Below are 19345 nucleotides of genomic sequence, written 5' to 3'. Positions count from 1 at the left end.
TTTTATTTATTCATTTTAAAAACAAAAACAACTAATACAGTAATCAAATGTCATCAGGCAGATAAATGATATCTTATACACATCAATGTGCAGTATGTAAATATCCTATACTCTATTTAGTAACTCTAGCTAGTGTAAACTAGCTGGTTTACTTATTTCAAGTGCAGTTTGGAGATGGGCAGAACACCTTGGGCATGGGCAGATCAGTTAATCAGAGAAACTTGTATTTTCGCCACAAAAAAAGTAGCTAACTTGCCTTAAGCAGGCAATCAAAAATGCCTCCTTCCCTCATTCTGACCCTATTCTGACCCTAACCTAGCGGAAGGACTTTTGGGTAGCAAACCAGGCAGCATCTCAGAAGACTGAGCAACCGCCAGAAGTTCAAAGGTCATCGGACTCTGGGATAAACATGGGATCCAGGTGCATTTTGGGGAGGATGAGGGGAGCGTTGGCCCCCGCCCAGCCGCAGGGCACCCTGTTGAATGTGGGCCTCTGCACCGCAGGCTCCCCCTGGAGCTCTGGGTACAGCTCCGACATGGGGTTGTGTTCCACATCGGGGGCCTTGAACAACGGGGCCGGTATGGTAGACTTGCCGCCGAAGCCGCCAAACGGGGTAGCCACTCTGGAGATGGATAGAGGATTGACAATGTTAATATTAGCCTTGCACAACTAACGAGGCAGAGGGGAAGTGACATCAAAGAGTCTAAGCCTCTGGCTGGAGGACATGCTCTGTTGACATGGTAAGAGATGTATGGTGTATCTGTTGACAATGTTGTGACTCAGATAAAGGAATGTACAGTATGTCACTGGACACTTCATCCGCTACCAAAGTGTAAAAGCAAGTTTACATTTGTATACATTTCTGCCTAGTAGAGATATAGAATGTTGTGTAGAAAACCAACTGTTCTTAACACTACTTGTTTCTTGCAAGGGTAAAGCATAATCTTTTTTTTAAGGAGATCGGAGTATCAAACCTCCTTTTAATGTATATTTTTTTGGAGGGTCAGGACAGAGTTAGAAACAAGATTTGGGGGATAGACCTAGGAGGAGGAACAGTAAGGAAGGGCACAGCCAGTCAGGGAAAGGGGGATACCTAGTCAGTTGCAAAACTGAATGCATTCAACGGAAATGTGTCTTCCGCATTGAACCCAACCCCTCTGAATCAAAGAGGTGCGGGGGCCAGCCATAATCGACATCCATGTCATCCGCGCCCGGGGAGCAGTTGTTGGGGGTTAACTGCCTTGCTCAATGGCAGAACAGCATTTTTCCCCCCACCATGTTGGCTCTGGGATTCGAACCAGCGATCTTCTGGCTCTTAAACTTTGGGAACCCCTGGCCTAGCGGTTTTCACTCAAGCCCACACCTTGCAGCATTGGGGAACATTCCGCACCCCATGTCTATTTCTATGGGCACAAGCACTGTTCATGACACAAACTGTCCACCCCCCTCTTGTTGATGGAGAGAACATTTTGCAGGTTTAAAGCTTATTTCCTGCAATTCTACACATTTTGTCATGGGGTGCAGAGAAAATGTTGCAGTTTTAAAGTACATTTTCTTGCAATTCTATACATTTTACCATGCCATGTGATATTTCAGTGACTCGAACATTGCTACAAAATCTATGGGCCAAAAAACCTAGCTAAAAAACGTGGGATAGTTGATCTGGACATTTCTGAGAAGTTATAAATAGCTCTCTGAGGTATGCAATGACTGACATGACAAGAGGAAACTGATGATGCGCACTACCCAATTTCAAAATTACACCTTGTGCATTCTACTATTACAACTTTCTCAAGTAAGTTGAAAGCCGAACTGAGTTCCTTAAAAAATAAAGTAAAATATATTCAGTACCAGTCAAAAGTTTGGACACACCTACTCATTCAAAGGTTTTTCTTTATTTTTACTATTTTCTACATTGTAGAATAATAGTGAAGACATCCAAACTATGAAATAACACATATGGAATCCTGTTTAGTAACCAAAAAAGTGTTAAACAAATCAAAATATATTTTAGATTCACCCTTTGCCTTGATGACCGCTTTGCACACTCTTGGCATTCTCTCAACCAGATTCATGAGGAATGCTTTTCCAACAGTCTTGAAGGAGTTCCCATATACGCTGAGCACTTGTTGGCTGCTTTTCCTTCACTCTGCGGTCCAACTCATCCCAAACCATCTCAATTGGGTTGAGGTCGGGTGATTGTGGAGGCCAGGTCATCTGATGCAGTACGCCATCACTCTCCTTGGTCAAATAGCCCTTACACAGCCTGGATGTGTGTTTTGGGTCATTTTCCTGTTGAAAAACAAATGATAGTCCCACTAAGTGCATACCAGATGGGATCGTGTATCTCTGCAGAATGCTGTGGTAGTGTGCCTTGAATTCTAAATAAATCACAGACAGTGTCACCAGCAAAGCACCATCACACCTCCTCCATGCTTCATGATGGGAACCACACATGCGGAGATCATCCATTCACCTACTCTGCTTCTCACAAAGACACGGCGGTTGGAACCAAAAATCTCAAATTTGGACTCATCAGACCAAAGGACAGATTTCCATCGGTAAAATATCCATTGCTCGTGTTTCTTAGCCCAAGCAAGTCTCTTCTTCTTATTGGTGTCCTTTAGTAGTGGTTTCTTTGCAGCAATTCGACCATTAAGGCCTGATTTCACGCAGTCTCCTCTGAACAGTTGATGTTGAGATGTGTCTGTTACTTGAAATCTGAAGCATTTATTTTGGCTGCAATCTGAGGTGCATTTAACTCTAACTTATCCTCTGCAGCAGAGGTAACTCTGGGTCTTCTTCTCCTGTGGTGGTCCTCATGAGAGCCAGTTTCATCATAGAGCTTGATTGCTTTTGCGACTGCACAAATTTTTTCTGATTGACTGACCTTCATGTCTTAAAGTAATGATGGACTGTCGTTTCTTTTTGCTTCTTCGAGCTGTTCTTGCCATAATATGGACTTGGTCTTTTACCAAAGTGGGCTATCTTCTGTATACCACCCCTACCTTGTCACAACACATCTGATTGACTCAACCACATTAAGACGGAAAGAAATTCCACAAATTACCTTTTAACAAGGCACACCTGTTAATTGAAATACATTCCAGGTGACTACCTCCATGAAGCTGGTTGAGAGAATGCCAAGATTGTGCAAAGCTGTCATCAAGGCAAAGGGTGGCTACTTTGAAGAATCTCAAATATAAAATATATTATGATTTGTTTACCACTTTTTTGGGGTTAATAAATGATTCCATATGTGTTATTTCATAGTTTTGATGTCTTCACTATTATTCTATAATGTAGAAAATGGTAAAAAATAAAGAAGAATCCTTGAATGAGTAGGTGTGTCCAAACTTTTGACTTGTACTGTATGTATTTATTAACTTTTTGGGGGGGGACCCCACAGTTTGGGAACCACTGTGCTAGGCTACCTGCTGCCCTCAGTCAGCTGAGCGAAGGCTTGAACCTTCGTTGCCGTAGGGGTATAATTTGTCTAGAGTCTGGAGCATTACTACTGCATCAGCCTCCGGCATGGCAAGTACTGTACTATTTCAGCCAAGGTGTGGTCCAGGACAGGTCCATCATCAGCCATACCTGTTGAAGCTCTTGTACCCTGGTCCTTCAGGCTTGGCCTCTGGCTCTGGCAGGTGGTTGACAAGGCTATCGGCCAGGGAGGGGTCGCTGTGGTAGATGGCCTGGTCCCAGGGGGAGTGGTAGGACTTGGGGAGGCATGTGCTGTTGAACTTCTCTGGTTCCATTTGTTTTAGAGGTCCACCATAACCTGGGCAAAAGAGGGGGAGAGTGAATCTGGTGTAAGGGCCCTGTGACTCCACATAACCCTGATTCGGTACAGTTTGTCAAAGCGGTAGAAGAAGTTGAGAGCGGGAGAGGAAGAATCAAAGGGAGAGGTGGTGGAGGGAGAGCTAGACATAGAAATAGGGAAGAGAAGGAGGCAGTGAGAAACTGCATAACAGAGAGATGGTGTAATGATTTACAATGACATTTGAGGAATCTATCAGGTCATATACAGTACTCCCAAGCTGATTTTTGTCTTGCACAAACCTCAATATAAACCATGTGCAGCACTATATGGGTTCTCCCTGTATGGTCAAAAATATGGTTAGGTTTCACAGTGAACCAACATGAAGGACATTTTACTGTGTGGTGTAAGGGTGACAGGGAAGGCCTATCCAAATAAGTATCCTTCAAAACGAGTGTTCTTCGCCAGTGGCGACTTGCAAGCACATGTGTTACGTAACGTAGGGTGTTGCTGTGTCACGTCCAACCCCCCCAAAATATTCAGAGTTTGTTTTATCGAGGAGGAAATGAGAAAGACCAAACATTGTCCCCTCAGGGGAGTTCTGCTGTTTTTTTTTAGAAACTTCCTTCACAAACGCAAACCACAAGATCTACTTGGGGCCACGGAAAAGTGTTCACGAGCATGGCTGCACATTTGGCTGTATTTGGCTGCTCCAATGTGTTGTGGGAAATGTACTGTGACTGCCGCACTGCAGGAAACACTGGGGGTTGGGAAGATAAAAGGGAGATCACTGTATTAGTGACATGGGGTTAAGGCATGGTAGATATAGACAACAAGACTAGAGACAAAGTTTTGACTCCATGTTTTGAAGCATTGTTCCAAATGTGAAATAACCGCATCTTCTCACGTTCGCGTCACGATCTCGAGCCAGTCCGTCAGACAGACCCACACTACCAGAGGGATAAGATATTTGGGTAGCACTTGACATTACAGCAATGAATAAAGTGGTACCATGGTGATAACATGGTAGTATTACATATCTATTACCACTGTATTACCATAATATTAGCCCTTTTGCCACTCTGTAATGTAAAGTGCTATCGATATGGGTATATCAGTGGAGTAACATTGCAACACAATAGTCTGATTGCGGTGCAGTGATTTATTCGGTAGCCAGCATTTCCTTGCTTCCCTTCCCTATTCACACTCTTCAACAAGCCATTAGACACCCAAAAGTGAAACATCTGGGTCCATCTCTTGGCTAATTTAAGAGTCATTACACGTGTGACATCCGATACCCTTTGACCCCATTTCTCGGCTACTGTTATCGCTGTGTCCACTGACTTCTCCGCCGACTCCCTCTCAAGGTGGTGGCGTAGTCGTATGTTCCCAAAATAGCATCACAAACTGTCTCCATGTGCTCATCGGCTAAACTGGTGTCCATATTATGTTGACGGTGCTGGATCAGGAGGTTGAGCATGATCCGAGCGCCATTCTCTTCCTGATGGTTCTCAGAGGACAGCGAGTGGTGGACACAGGAAATACTCTGTGCATTTCCTGTGGAGGAAACTTGACTGTTATCAAACTATCCCCAAGGTCGCCCATAAAAAGTGAGGGAAGGGGGAGAATGGATAGATACAGAGAGTGAGGGAGAGATCCACAGAGAAAGATAGAGGGGGAGAAGGAGAAGGAATGCTCCTGCCCTGGAGCCGGAAGATTCCACTCAAGAATAATGTTTTCCCCCACAAAGACTCCTAAGTAGAAAAAAATGCAATGGAATTAATAAAATGCCAAAACAATGAAGACTATCCCCACGTCATAGCAAAACATTTCATAGTTTGTTAAATCCAGCTGGACCAAGACTTATTTTATCCATTCACTTACCTCATGTGAATAAAGGAGTAAACGTTACTAGTACCTAAAGTTCTACCAGAGCGCAAGGTGTAGCTATGACCATATTACTTAACACAAGTAAAATCTTGTCTAGGGGGTAAGGCGCTAGGGTTAGTTTCTTGAAAGGACATAAGGCCAGGGATATTCTCACCGGGCTGCGTAATTTTTAATTTGGCCCAAGGTTTTGAGCTCTGTGCCCGATGCACGTGCTCCAACAAACGTTTTCAACTGGCCACGACTTGATGACTTCAATGTCACCGGCTCACCCGCGCTAGTATAAATCATGCTAATGACTCCACTGACATCCAGGTTACTGAGTCGTAGGGGTCATGGGGTCATGAGTTTAGAGCAGAGTTTGTCGCAGTAGCAGCACCCACCTGGTGCAATGTTGTCTGGGTTGGGGGTGTTGCTCGGATCAGGCGTGTTCGGGGGTGTTCTAGACTGTTCCACTCCCAAGCTGTTGCTTTCTGTGGTTTCTTGACTCTGCGTTTGAAGAGTTACACCATTCTAAGGGGAAGGTGAGAGGGAGGGAGGGAAAAGGCAAGGAGAGCGACAGTTTAGAGCAAAGGTCAGAGAGATAGAGGGGTTAAGAAAGAGAAAGTGAGATGGGGAGAACGATGGCGAGTTCAGTGACTGTCTTATGTAGAGCCAGTAACATAAGGAGCATTGTTTTCCCATGTTTGAATATCCTGTGCTGTGGTCCACAGTGGGTAACTTTCATCCTCCCAGTGATATTTGTACTAATTTATGCCAGGACTTCCTCAGGAAATGTTGACAACTTGAAATAAATTCCCCTTTGCCCCAAAAGGTAAACAAACGGGGACTGCAAGATCAAACTATTTTCATTTAGAGTTTTAATAATTTCATCAGATTCAGTGTCAATATATTCCAAACAACCTTAAAATGTACAGGTAACTGCCAAAACAGCTTCAATGCGCCTTGTTATAGAGTTCCAGACGCTTGCAGAATCTATTGGATTCTTCCATGAGAAATTACATCATTTGGTGATGGTGGTGGAAAACACTGTCTCTGGCACTGCTCCAGAATCTCCCATAAGTGTTCAAATGGGTGGAGATCTAGTGACTAAGACTTACACACACACACACACACACTACCCACCCTTTAAACCCTCTATGCTCCTTTAAGACCCCTCTTTCAAAGTCACTGAGATATCTTCTTCTAGCCATGACTGGGAATGTTATTCATGACTCTTAACATGATGGGATGTTAATTGCTAAATTAACTCAGAAACGACATCTATGTAGAAGCACCTGATTTCAATATACTTTGTATCCCTCATTTACTCAAGTGTTTCCTTTATTTTGGCAGTTGCCTGTATGTATGTGTGTGTGTGTGTATACAGGCTCAAACAACTAGGTATCAGAGGAAGTGTCCTGGATGTGACTTCTAAATGGAAAGAAACAGATTGGACTCTCTGTTTTCAATTAGTTTGGTAAAGTATATGGGGAAATGTCCCTATGTGGTCTGAGTAGCATAGTAGACGCTAGGGCCTAAAGTAGGCGCTAGGGCCTAAAGTAGACGCTAGGGCCTAAAGTAGACGCTAGGGCCTAAAGTAGGCGCTAGGGCCTAAAGTAGACGCTAGGGCCTAAAGTAGGCGCTAGGGCCTAAAGTGGCCTAAATTGCCGGGACGAGAAGATGAAGACTTGGCACACTGCCCATCCAAACACAAAGCTTGTAAACAGGACTTTTAACTTATGCCCGTTGTAAGAATCTCATAGCTATTATGCAAGTACAAGGCCTTATCCAGAAACAACCCCTATCCGCTACCCCCTATCCGTTACCCCCTATCCGTTACCCCCTATCCGCTACCCCCTATCCGCTACCCCCTATCCGTTACCCCCTATCCGTTAACCCCTATCCCCTACCCCCTATCCGCTACCCCCTATCCGTTAACCCCTATCCGTTACCCCCTATCCGCTAACCCCTATCCGTTACCCCCTATCCGTTACCCCCTGTCCGCTACCCCCTGTCCGTTACCCCCTACCCCTATCCGTTAACCCCCTATCCATTACCCCCTGTCCGTTACCCCCTGTCCGTTACCCCCTGTCCGTTACCCCCTGTCCGTTACCCCCTGTCCGTTAACCCCTATCCGTTAACCCCTATCCGCTACCCCCTGTCCGTTACCCCCTGTCCGTTACCCCCTGTCCGTTACCCCCTATCCGTTACCCCCTGTCCGTTACCCCCTACCCCTATCCGTTAACCCCCTATCCGTTACCCCCTGTCCGTTACCCCCTGTCCGTTACCCCCTGTCCGTTACCCCCTGTCCGTTAACCCCTATCCGCTACCCCCTGTCCGTTACCCCCTGTCCGTTACCCCCTGTCCGTTACCCCCTATCCGTTACCCCCTGTCCGTTACCCCCTACCCCTATCCGTTAACCCCCTATCCGCTACCCCCTATCCGTTAACCCCCTATCCGCTACCCCCTGTCCGTTACCCCCTGTCCGTTACCCCCTGTCCGTTACCCCCTGTCCGTTACCCCCTGTCCGTTTACCCTAGCGGTTAGGTTGTTTCTGCAATGTGTCTTGAGCAGCAGTAAGGCTGCAGTCTGATAATCAGTTCAAGAGCTTATGTGTTTCATCAGGAAATTAGGTATAGTGTTCGTCAAGTGTCTGTTGCCGTTCTCCTCCTCGTAAGCGTTTAGGCAACTATAGGATTGGGGAGAATGAGTCACTAGATGTGCTAGCTGTGGAGAACAGTCTCCTACAGTACAAGAGCTGATAAGCTCTTCGAATGCTATTGATAATGGTTTGAATGAACCAAATGGAAACTCTGTGATGAGCCTTCTTTAAATCTCTCATCACAATCGCGTAGAGCTCCAAAACAAATGCTAATGGTATCGGTCATATCGCTCATTTTCCCATAAACCTTCATGTTGAAACAGCAACTTTGTTCCATGTGTTTTGATTGTCGTTGTAGTATCCAGAGTTTTTAATCTAGCTAGCGTTCACATTCAAGGGGTTTGTGTTGCTTACATTGATCTGTGTGTTGGCTACATTCTGGATGCTCTCGAAGGTGTATTTTTCAGAGCGCCTCTTGCGCTTTTCGAAGAGGAGGGAGCCCCTGTTGGAGGCCAGAGACAGCTCCTCCAGCATCACATCCTTAGGGACACTCATCTTCTTCCCCAGGTCCATCTCTGCATCTGGAAGAGACACAACAGCTCTGAGAAAGTAGGAGTGGTGTGTATGGGGAAAGGTGGGTGGGGATGAGTGTGTGTGTGTTGTGTCATTCTGTACCTCAGCTGTGCATGCCCTTGTTATGGTTTTATCTGTGTTTGGCTGAGCTAGTGTCCCACACGTCCTTACTTTTTATCGACCCTATTATGCATACAGTCTGTAGTCTGTCAGAGTAAATTATACTCGTTATACTGACAATATTCACATTTGTCTATTTACATTCTATTGATTTACCTTTCACTGTAAAACATATTTCCACTACCCATCTCGCTGACTTAATACATTGTATGCTGTCAATAATACATTACATTTTTAATAATCTTTCTGTGTCAGCCAGCCTCTCATGTTGGCCCCCTTGTTTGTGATTAGCAGTGAACCCCCCCCCCCCCACCCCCGTGCATGCTGATCATGGAGACGTCATAGTCTAATCAAATGAGCCAAAAGCAAACCAGCCTGACAGAATATCCCTCAGCTGTCAGTGGCCCTCAGGCTCTCTCTCTCTCCCCAATGAGCCATGTAGTTGTCCCCTCCCCGAAATAGCTTGTTCAAAGGACAACGACAAAGGGATTAATTACATTGAGTAATAAAACTTCACATTTGCTTATTTATATCCAAGGCCGTAGACCGGTTCAATGGTGCTACTTGGAAACCAGTAGCAAACTAGATGATACCCTGTTACAGAGTGAGAGTGTTAATACAGATTGAGTGAGAGAGAGAGTGTGTGTTTTTCTTTGTTTACAGGCACACACACATGCATTTGTCTGTACTGTATGACTGCAGTTAAATTGTTCACGTTTGTCTATGTGTTTTTTTAACATTAGAAATTAATGAAGGGAGGCAGCGGGGAGAGCGAGAGAGAGTGTGAGAGAGAGGCCACGTGTCGTACCATACCTTCAGGACCCTGTATCTCCCTACAGATGGCTGCAGCTTGTATCTTCCTCTCGTTGGTCGTCATGGTAGAGAACTGTGACATCGCTGCCCCTGGGGAAACAATATCACAAGGGACAGCATGTGACGGCACGCCTTGTGCCGTAGCAACTAGCTTAACAAGCCAAAGGAAGCAATGCCGCGCAGCACTGTAAGGCATGCTATCCTCACCAACATTACACTCACCCTGCCACGAACAAACACCCACCGCAGCAGGTACAATTTATTGGTAGTGCTGAAAGGGCAAAGTTAACACATCCCTTTAAATAACCTTGGGACGTTAAACGCCAAGCACATGCTCAGCAGACATGGCAATCACTCGGTGGTGAAGCGAGAATCAATATGCTTGGAATGACCCATGTGGGTTGAGAAAGGACATAGGTACGGGACGGGCAATGTCACAGCAAGCATGTGTGACGGTTGACAAGATGTGGAAAAAGCAACAGTCCACATCATACCATTGTGTTGCTTGGTCTAGCTGTACTATGCACCATCTTGTTTTCATTTGAAATCCACATAAAAATCTGTTTTCTGTGAATAGCTGCTCATTCAGTAAGTCATTCGGTAAACATCATTTAGGTAAAGACAACAGCAGAGTAACTTACAGAGAAATCAAAGGACTTGTCTTGTCCATTCACTTGGCCTGAGGGCCATTCCTAGCCATATGACAATCTGACCATTTTAATGAAAGCATTCTTAGCTCTAGTGTCACTAGTGTCACCTCCAGAGAGGTCAATAAACATCCAAAGAAGTTCTCAGTGTTAGTTCATACGCTCTTGAAAAAGTGTAACGTTTGAGGGAATAGCACCACAAACACTATGTATGGAGAACTTGGAAATATTGTGAAAAAGATTTGCTTGACATCAACATGTATAATGACATTCATCACCATACAGTAAGCCATTCACATATCAGGCTGCATGAAGTCTTAGGAGGGATCATATAGTAGATATACGTGTACCTTACATCAAGTGTCCTACATTAACAAGACATGGGGATGCAAAAAAAAAACTGTTCGATTTGACAATAATACAGCTCTGTCAATCATAACGCCTGGACTATTGAAAGTCCCAAACAAGCTTGAAACATCAATGTCACCCTGTGGTATCACCCAGCAAAACATATAGGCACAGCACCTAGGAAGTGACCCTATGCCTATGACACCTTACCTGTGTGTAGGTCCCTTTAGGGGCGTCTCAACATGTGCCTGTATCCTTACGGAAGCTAGGAAGACGTGGGGCGAGGAGGTCAGACTGGGTGGGGCGACCTGCGCGGGTCCTTGCACTCCCCTGTACTGAAGCCTTCACGGGGGTGAGTGGGAAGAAGGGGGAGGTGAAGGGGGCTCGGTGGCTGGCTGGATGAGTGACTGGCTGTGTGTGTCCTAGTTATTGGGCATGTTTGAGTGGTAAGGCTAAAGCAACCCGACTAGGTGAAGGAACGAGGAGTGAAGTCGGGGTAGGTGAAACTACGACAGCCGAAAGTCGGACACTAAGGCTCAGATCGACATGGCAGAATCAAGATAAACATCTCCAACCCCCATATCATACACTCACAAACTGAAATCATATGTGTGTACATTGTACAACCAACTAGTGAGAGGGAGCCTCAAATATGAATCCATTTATACTGTATACAGTATTTCCAATGTAGCCTGCTATATATGAATTGCGGCAAAGTTGGTTCCGGTTTCACTCACCACTTTGGTCATGTTCCCGTGGGTCAAACAAAACACCTGAATGATTGGTTGACAGTAGAGCCTTCCACAATGCAGGTGACGGCTGCAGGATGAAGTTGGTGAAGGGCAACTGCAGAAACTTGCAGTCAACTTCGTGACCTTTTAATCACGTGGATTTCATGTTGTCGACATGTAAGCGCATGTCGGCCAATTTTTATCTCTATAATGCAACACACTTTGAAAGGCGGTGACCAACAATGGTCACTGACTTGACAAAGTGATCCGCTCGAACGCGCCCAATGGTATGTGGTTGGGCGGTGGGGGGCTAAATATAGCGGCTACCACTCCCCTTCTCTCGCTCGTGGCTCAGTGTCTGTACAGAAGCTTAGGCTGGGTGCAGGGGTTGCTGCCGAACTAGCTCCTGCCTAGCCACGACTTCCCCCCCACCCCTTTCTGACACCATACCATCTCCCATAGTTCCCTTGGTCTGATGGGCAAGGACCTGTTGGAAAGTGTGTGAGGCTGAGGTTGTAAATACCCCTCTCCCCCCAGTAGAGCCAAGGACAAAACCCTTATATTACCAATCCTTAACACATATCTGTAGCGTAGACCTCAACGGCCTGCTCAGGGAGCTGAAATGATTGGATATGTATCTGCTATAAACTCTTCCTAAGCTGCTGAAAGGAACCGTTTTGGTATTGGGCCCTAGGTGGCAGTAGAGGTAATTGAGTGGTGGGGTTTTATATTTCTGGTGCACCAAATGCATCAATGACTATGGGACTACCAATAGTTTAGTTACCAGGACCTAACTGCACCCCGGCCTTGTCTTTTTGGAACTTTGTAGGCTTTTTGAATGGTCTTCAATGAGCTATAACTTCGTAAAAGGCAGAAGTAAATTCATCCACAAGCACGAATAGGATTATATAAACCTTAAAGGGGCAATCTGCAGTTGCTACATCGATTTTTGGACCTATAAATGAATTATATATCAAGTTACCCATTGATTGTTCAAGAATTATAAATGCATTATGAGCTTAGTTCCACCGTCGTACCCCATCATAAACCAAAATATAAGCTTGGTTTACTCCAATATTTATAAACAAACACTGTATAGCTTCAAAACATGCTTAAAACTATCATTTTAATGTATTGGATGGTCAGTCCTTGCGTCCATGGCTCTGTCTATGAATTTGATAGTGGTTTCATTTCTCCAGGCCATCCTTCATCTTTACACCAAAACAGAAACCGGGGATGTTGAGTTTGTTGAACAAAATTCACAGTTCTTCACTACTTCTATCCTATTCTAGTCTATCCAACTCAATTGCTGACTGTTGTGTTATGCTACTTTGTGGCATCAAACTTGGAGATTGAAGCATCATCACATGCTGACAGTGGGACAGGACTGCTCTTTTGTTCTAATGCTGCACCACTCTCCATAGCCCAGCTGCTGTATACCCCCTGCCATTATGTAACTGTCTCCTAGGCAACAAGTCCCCCTAACAACCCCTACCCAATGGCTATGGAGCGTGTGACTCGGAGGGAATAAACATCAAGCATAGTGCTGCACACATGGCTAGTAAAATTGCGATTTTTTTGCGTTAGTTATTACTTTGTTTGCTCAGAATGTTTGTGCAGTAATTTGACGCTAAAATAGCAACCCCACTATATGCCGAGGGAATTCACGTGTGTTATGATAATAATAAATTACATTTGTAGAACGCTTTTCCTTTACAGATGTAAATCACAAAGCTCTTTACATTGTGACCAACCATTAAAATAAAGCTTTAACAAAAAGGCTAAAGACATTAAAAGATAGCTAGCGGTCAAGTACTATACAGAATACACAAAATAATAAAGGTGACGAGGACAGAACAATAGAACTTGAAACAAACGTATAAGACCAACAACTGACACCACAACGTAGAAAGTATTACGTGAAAGCCAGTTTGAAGAAGTGATTCCTTAGCTCAGACTTAGAGGACGTGGTGGTCTGGGGCATGCGGAGGTGGGGGGACTGCAAGGAGTCTTTGATCATTTGACTAGAGTGACCCTGAAGGCTGTTCACTGAGGTATTGGAGACCATAGGCATTGAGGGGTTTTGAAGACTAACAGGAGGCTTGAAGTTAATTCTAAATGATGGGTAGCCTGTGGAGAGAGGCTAGAATGGGGGTGATGTAGGCAGATCTCTGTGTTCCTGTGAGGACACTGGCAGCGGTGTTCTGCACAAGCTGCAGCCTGTGGATGCTTTTTTCGGGGAGGGCATTGCAGTAATTGAGTCGGGAGGTGACGAGGGAGTTGACCATCTTTTCCAGATCAGGTTTGGAGAGAACAGGATGAAGCTGGGTGATGTTTCTCCGATGAAAGAAAGATTTTTTGCAGACAGATTTTGTCGTCAGAGAAAATGAGGGAGGAATCCAGTAACACCCCAAGGTTGCAGACCTAGGAGGACAGTGGGATGGAGTGGCTGCCAAAGGTAAGAGTGGTGATGGGACTGGTTTTCGTGTGATGGGGAGTGCCGATGAGGATTGCTTCTGTTTTAGTATTGTTGTGTTGCAGGAGGTTGTTTGACATCCAGGCCTTTTTGTCATCTAGACAGCTTGTGAGGGTGTTAATGGAAGAGAGGGAATCCGGGGTTGGTTTTCTGTAGATCTGTGTGTCGTCAACATATTGTGTGCGGTTTGAAAGGTATGAGGTGAACCAGTTATGAGCGGTACTGTCGAGACCTATGTATTCCTTCAGTCGACCCAAGAGGATGCTGTGGTCAAACTGTGTTGAAGGCAGCACAGCTGTGTACATATCGCCACAAGCAAACACCAAGGCGACACTCAGCGAACTGTACAAGATTATAAGCCAGCAAGAATCCTCTCACCCGGAAGCAGTCAGTGTCCCAGAAGCAAGCCCGTTTAAAATAAAATGTCTCAAAATATCACCAACATGTATCCTGGCCCACAAGACGATCCAGCATGCTCTACCATGTATACACAAACATCCGTGACGAGAACAAAGCCATCCCCCGCCCCCACTTCAGCCAACAGATCACGTCTCTCTGTTCCTACAAGCAGCAACTCAAGAAGGAGCCACCAACACAGAGAATAGTGTGGCTCTGGACAGAGGAAGGAGTTTCAATGCTGCAGGATTGTTTTGAGAATAATGATTGGAATATGTTCAGAGTCATCCACCCAGGACTCATCATCAACATTGAGGAATATACATTGTCAGTCAGGCTTCATTAGGAAATGTGTTGATGATGTTGTACCCACAATAACAATTCGGACATACCCCAGCCAAAAATCCTGGATATACTGAGATATTCGTACAATGCTGAGAGCCTGTACTGCAGAATTGAATGTAAGCAGAACGAACACCGATGACTTGGTGTCACACGACATACAAGCTAAGCCGGAACGAGCTCCGCAAAACCATTAGGGACGCAAAAAGATAATACAGACTCAAACTTGAGTTGATGTTGGCTAGGATTACAGACTATCACAGACTACCAAAGCCTACCTCCTAGATGAGTTTAACACATTCTATGCTCGCTTCGAGGCAGACAATACCGAGCCATCCAGAAAGACTCGCTGTTCTGGACTACCAGGTGCTTTTTCTGTCCGAGGCTGACGTGAGAACTCTAGTGAATACTCACAAAGCCACCAGCCCAGATGGCATCCCTGGCCGCGTCCTCAGAGTGTGTGCTGACTAGCTGGCAGGCGTCTCTTTTCAGACACTTTCAACTTCTCCCTGTCCCAGGTGGTAGTCCCCACCTGCTTTAAGGAGACCACCATCATCCCAGTCCCCAAGAAAAACAAGGTGACTTGCCAGGCACACTGGACCCACTCCAATTTGCCTACCGCTTCAACAGATTCACGGAAGATGCCATTTCCTTTGCTATTCACATGGCCGCAACACATCTGGGCAAGGGGAACACCTATGTGAGAATGCTGTTAATTAACTACAGTTTAGCATTCAACACTATTGTTCCCTCCAAGCTCAACACCAAGCTCAGAGCCGTGGGTCTTGACACCATCCTCCGCAACTGGATCCTGACTCTTGACACAGGGGCCCCACAGGGGTATGTCCTTAGTCCTCTCCTGTACTCCCTGTTCATCCACAACTGCATGGCTTTGCACGACACCAACTTTGCACGACACCATCAAGTTTTTCTCACAAAACCACGGTTGTAGACCTGATAAGCAACATGGACAAGTCAGCCTATAGGGAGGAGGTAAGTGAACTGGCATTGTGGTGACATGACAGCAACCTCTCCCTCAATGTCAGCAAAACAAAGGAGTTGATTGTTGACTTCAGGAAGCAGACGAGGGAACATGCCCAGGTCCACATCAACGGGACTGCAGTAGAGAGTCAACAGTTTTAAGTTCCTCGGCATCCACATCACCGAAGACTTGTGTATTGCGGCCTGGTAAGGGAATTTCTCAGTCCACGTCCCAAAGCCCTAAAGCGGGTGGTGAAGATGGCCCAGTACATCACTGGGACTGTGCTCCCACCCATCCAGGACATCTACTCGAAGCGATTCCTGAGGAAAGCACACGGCATCATCAAGGACCCCACACACCCCAGCCACGAGCTGTTCTCTCCCTTACCTTACCTTACGTAGCAGTCAGACGTCTTTGTCTTTGTCTTGTCTCGTCCCATGTATATATCTTTTTCTTCACATTCTTTTTAATATGTTTCCTAAACCTCAACTTCAAAAAACTCTGTTGCAACCCGCCTCACCCAATGTGGTGTGGATCTGTTTTTTCCCAAAAGTATTTCTATTGACCTCTGAACTGGAATACCTCAACTGAAGCTAGCTAGCTAACTAGCTACCAGCTATCAGTCAGCTAACGTTTAGCTCGGGAAAGCTCTCGCCAGTTCATACAATGTGTTTCAAACCAGAGCATACCGGACCTATGTTTCTCTCCATATCCCCGGATTCCTACCGCAAACTCTGAACCCTTTCATCTGGATCATGGTAGTTAGCTAACCGCAACCCATTGGTTGACTACTCCTGGCTAACGTTTCCGTCCCATAGCAAGCACCAACTAGCCTGGGGCTAGCCCATGCTAGAACCACCTCCCGGCTAGGGCTCCTGGGCTACTCCTGAAGCCCACTCCTCGGCTACAATATCCGGACCCCTTCTACTGCCAGTAAGGGGCACGGATCCTTCATGACTGGAATACCGACATAATCTACCTGAGGATCCCAACAGGCCCCTCAGGCGCGACGTCCCCTGAAGGCCCATTCTGCTAACCGCGGCCTGCTAGCTATCTATAGCACATTGGACTGTTAGCTGATCCACCGGACAGTTTCTTGGACCACTATACCCATTTTGCAAATTGGACTTGGAGCCCTCTGCTACTTGGAACCCTACTAATTCCACCACTGGTCTATCGACGTCACCGCACGAGGAGGCAAAAACAGACTTTTCCCCCATCGCGACGTCCCTCTAAGGCCCTTATGCTAGCTTACTAGCCCCGGCCTGCTAACTGCTAGCTTGCTAGCACCGGCCTGCTAACTGTCAATCGCCGTGTCCCCAGCCAGCCCAACCACTCACTGGACCCATACGATCACTTGGCTACGCATGCCTCTCCCTAATATCAATATGCCTTGTCCATTACTGTCCTGGTTAGTGATTACTGGCTTATTTCACTGTAGAGCCTATAGCCCTGCTCAATATGCCTTAACCAACCATGTTGTTCCACCTCCCACATATGCGATGACATCACCTGGTTTAAACGTCTCTAGAGACTATATCTCTCTCTTCATCACTCAATGCCTAGGTTTACCTCCAATGTACTCTGTTCCTACCACACCTTTGTCTGTACAGTATGCCTTGACTCTATGCTATCGTGCCCAGAAACCTGCTCCCTTTACTCTCTGTCCTGAACGTGCTAGACAGCCAGTTCTTATAGCCTTTAGCCGTACCCTTATCCTACTTCTCCTCTGTTCCTCTGGTGATGTATAGGTTAATCCAGGACCTGCAGTGCCTAGCTCCACTCCTACTCCCCAGGTGCTCTCATTTGTTGACTTATGTAACCGTAAAAGCCTTGGTTTTATGCATGTTAACATTAGAAGCCTCCTCCCTAAGTTTGTTTTATTCACTGCTTTAGCACATTCTGCTAAAACCACCAAAAACCCTGAAATTTCCATCCCTAACTATAACATTTTCCGCCAAGATAGAACTGCCAAAGGGGGCGGTGTTGCAATCTACTGCAGAGTTCTGTCTTACTATCAGGTCTGTACCCAAACAATTCGAGCTTCTACTTCTAAAAATTCACCTTTCCAGAAACAAGTCTCTCACCGTTGCCGCCAGCTGTGCCTTGGACACCATATGTGAATTGATTGCCCCCACCATCTATCTTCTGAGCTCGTGCTGCTAGGTGACCTAAACTGGGACATGCTTAACACCCCGGCCATCCTACAATCTAAGCTTGATGCCCTCAATGTCACACAAATTATCAATGAACCTACAAGGTACAACCCCAAATCCGGCACCCTCATAGATATCATCCTAACTAACTCGCCCTCCAAATACACCTCTGCTGTTTTCAACCAAGATCTCAGCGATCACTTCCTCATTGCCTGCATCCGTAATGGATCTGCGGTCAAACCACCACCCATCATCACTGTCAAACGCTAAAACACTTCTGCGAACAGGCCTTTCTAATTGACCTGGCCGGGGTAACCTGGAATAACATTGACCTCATCCCGTCAGTAGAGGATGCCTGGTTAATCTTTAAAAGTGCCTTCCTCACCATCTTAAATAAGCATGCTCCATTCAAAAAATGTTGAACTCAGAATAGATATAGCCCTTGGTTCACTCCAGACATGTCTGCCCTTGACCAGCACAAAAACATCCTGTGGCATTCTGCATTAGCATCGAATAGCCCCCGTAATATGCAACTTTTCAGGGAAGTTAGGAACGAATATACACAGGCAGTTAGGAAAGCTAAGGCTAGATTTTTTTAAACAGAAATTTGCATCCTGTAGTACAAACCCAAAAAAATTCTGGGACACTGTAGTCCATGGAGAGTAAGAGCACCTCCTCCCAGCTGCCCACTGCACTGAGGCTAGGAAACACTTTCACTACCGATATATATCCACAATAACTGAGAATTTCAATAAGCATTTTTCTACGGCTGGCCATGCTTTCCACCTGGCTACCCATACCCCGGTCAACAGCCCTGCGCTCCCCACAGCAACTCGCCCAAACCTCCCCCACTTCTCCTTCACCCAAATCCAGATAGCTGATGTTCTGAAAGAGCTGCAAAATCTGGACCCCTACAAATCAGCCGGGCTAGACAATCTGGACCCTCTCTTTCTAAAATTATCTGCCGAAATTATTGCAACCCCTATTACTAGCCTGTTCAACCTCTCTTTCGTATCGTCTGAGATTTCCATAGATTGGAAAGCTGCCGTGGTCATCCTCCTCTTCAAAGGGGGAGACACTCTAGACCCAAACTGCTACAGACCTATATCTATTCTACACTGCCTTTCTAAGGTCTTTGAAAGCTAAGTTAACCTCTAATTCCTCCCAAACCCGGATCCGGGAGCACCCCCATCAGTAAAAAAGCTGACTAGCATAGCCTAGCATAGCGTCACAAGTAAATACTAGCATCTAAATATCATTAAATCACAAGTCCAAGACACCAGATGAAAGATACACATCTTGTGAATCCAGCCATCATTTCTGATTTTTAAAATGTTTTACAGGGAAGACACTATGTAAATCTATTAGCTAACCACGTTAGCAAAAGACACCACTTTTTTTACTCCATCAGTAGCTATCACAAATTCGACCAAATAAAGATATAAATAGCCACTAACCAAGAAACAACTTCATCAGATGACAGTCTGATAACATATTTATTGTATAGCATATGTTTTGTTAGAAAAA

The 19345-nt window shown here is 45.6% G+C and overlaps 1 protein-coding gene across 1 annotated transcript; it reads right to left on the bottom strand.

Moving 5' to 3' along the window:
* Positions 1–287: 287 nt before the first annotated feature.
* On the bottom strand, positions 288–9822 carry LOC120049235 (myozenin-2-like). The gene is made up of 5 exons (XM_038995473.1): positions 9741–9822; positions 8625–8815; positions 6034–6139; positions 3598–3784; positions 288–622 (listed from the first exon to the last, which is right to left on the bottom strand). Exons 1-5 carry the CDS (start codon positions 9820–9822, stop codon positions 382–384), a joined length of 807 nt encoding a protein of 268 aa, XP_038851401.1. The 3' UTR covers positions 288–381.
* Positions 9823–19345: the final 9523 nt, after the last annotated feature.

This window comes from Salvelinus namaycush, chromosome 6 (genome assembly GCF_016432855.1).
Source record: "Salvelinus namaycush isolate Seneca chromosome 6, SaNama_1.0, whole genome shotgun sequence".
In the NCBI taxonomy this organism is placed as follows: Eukaryota; Metazoa; Chordata; class Actinopteri; order Salmoniformes; family Salmonidae; genus Salvelinus; species Salvelinus namaycush.
The sequence above is the reverse complement of the archived record's forward strand: the minus strand, read 5'-3'. Positions and strand labels throughout refer to the sequence as shown.

Excerpts from the sequence above, each read along its gene's own strand:
- LOC120049235 (XM_038995473.1), bottom strand. The coding sequence starts at position 9,822 with ATGTCACAGTTCTCTACCATGACGACCAACGAGAGGAAGATACAAGCT. Across the intron at positions 8,816-9,740 it reads GGAGATACAGGGTCCTGAAG|ATGCAGAGATGGACCTGGGG; the intron begins GTATGGTACGAC and ends TGTCTCTTCCAG. Across the intron at positions 3,785-6,033 it reads CCCAGACAACATTGCACCAG|GTTATGGTGGACCTCTAAAA; the intron begins GTGGGTGCTGCT and ends TCTTTTGCCCAG.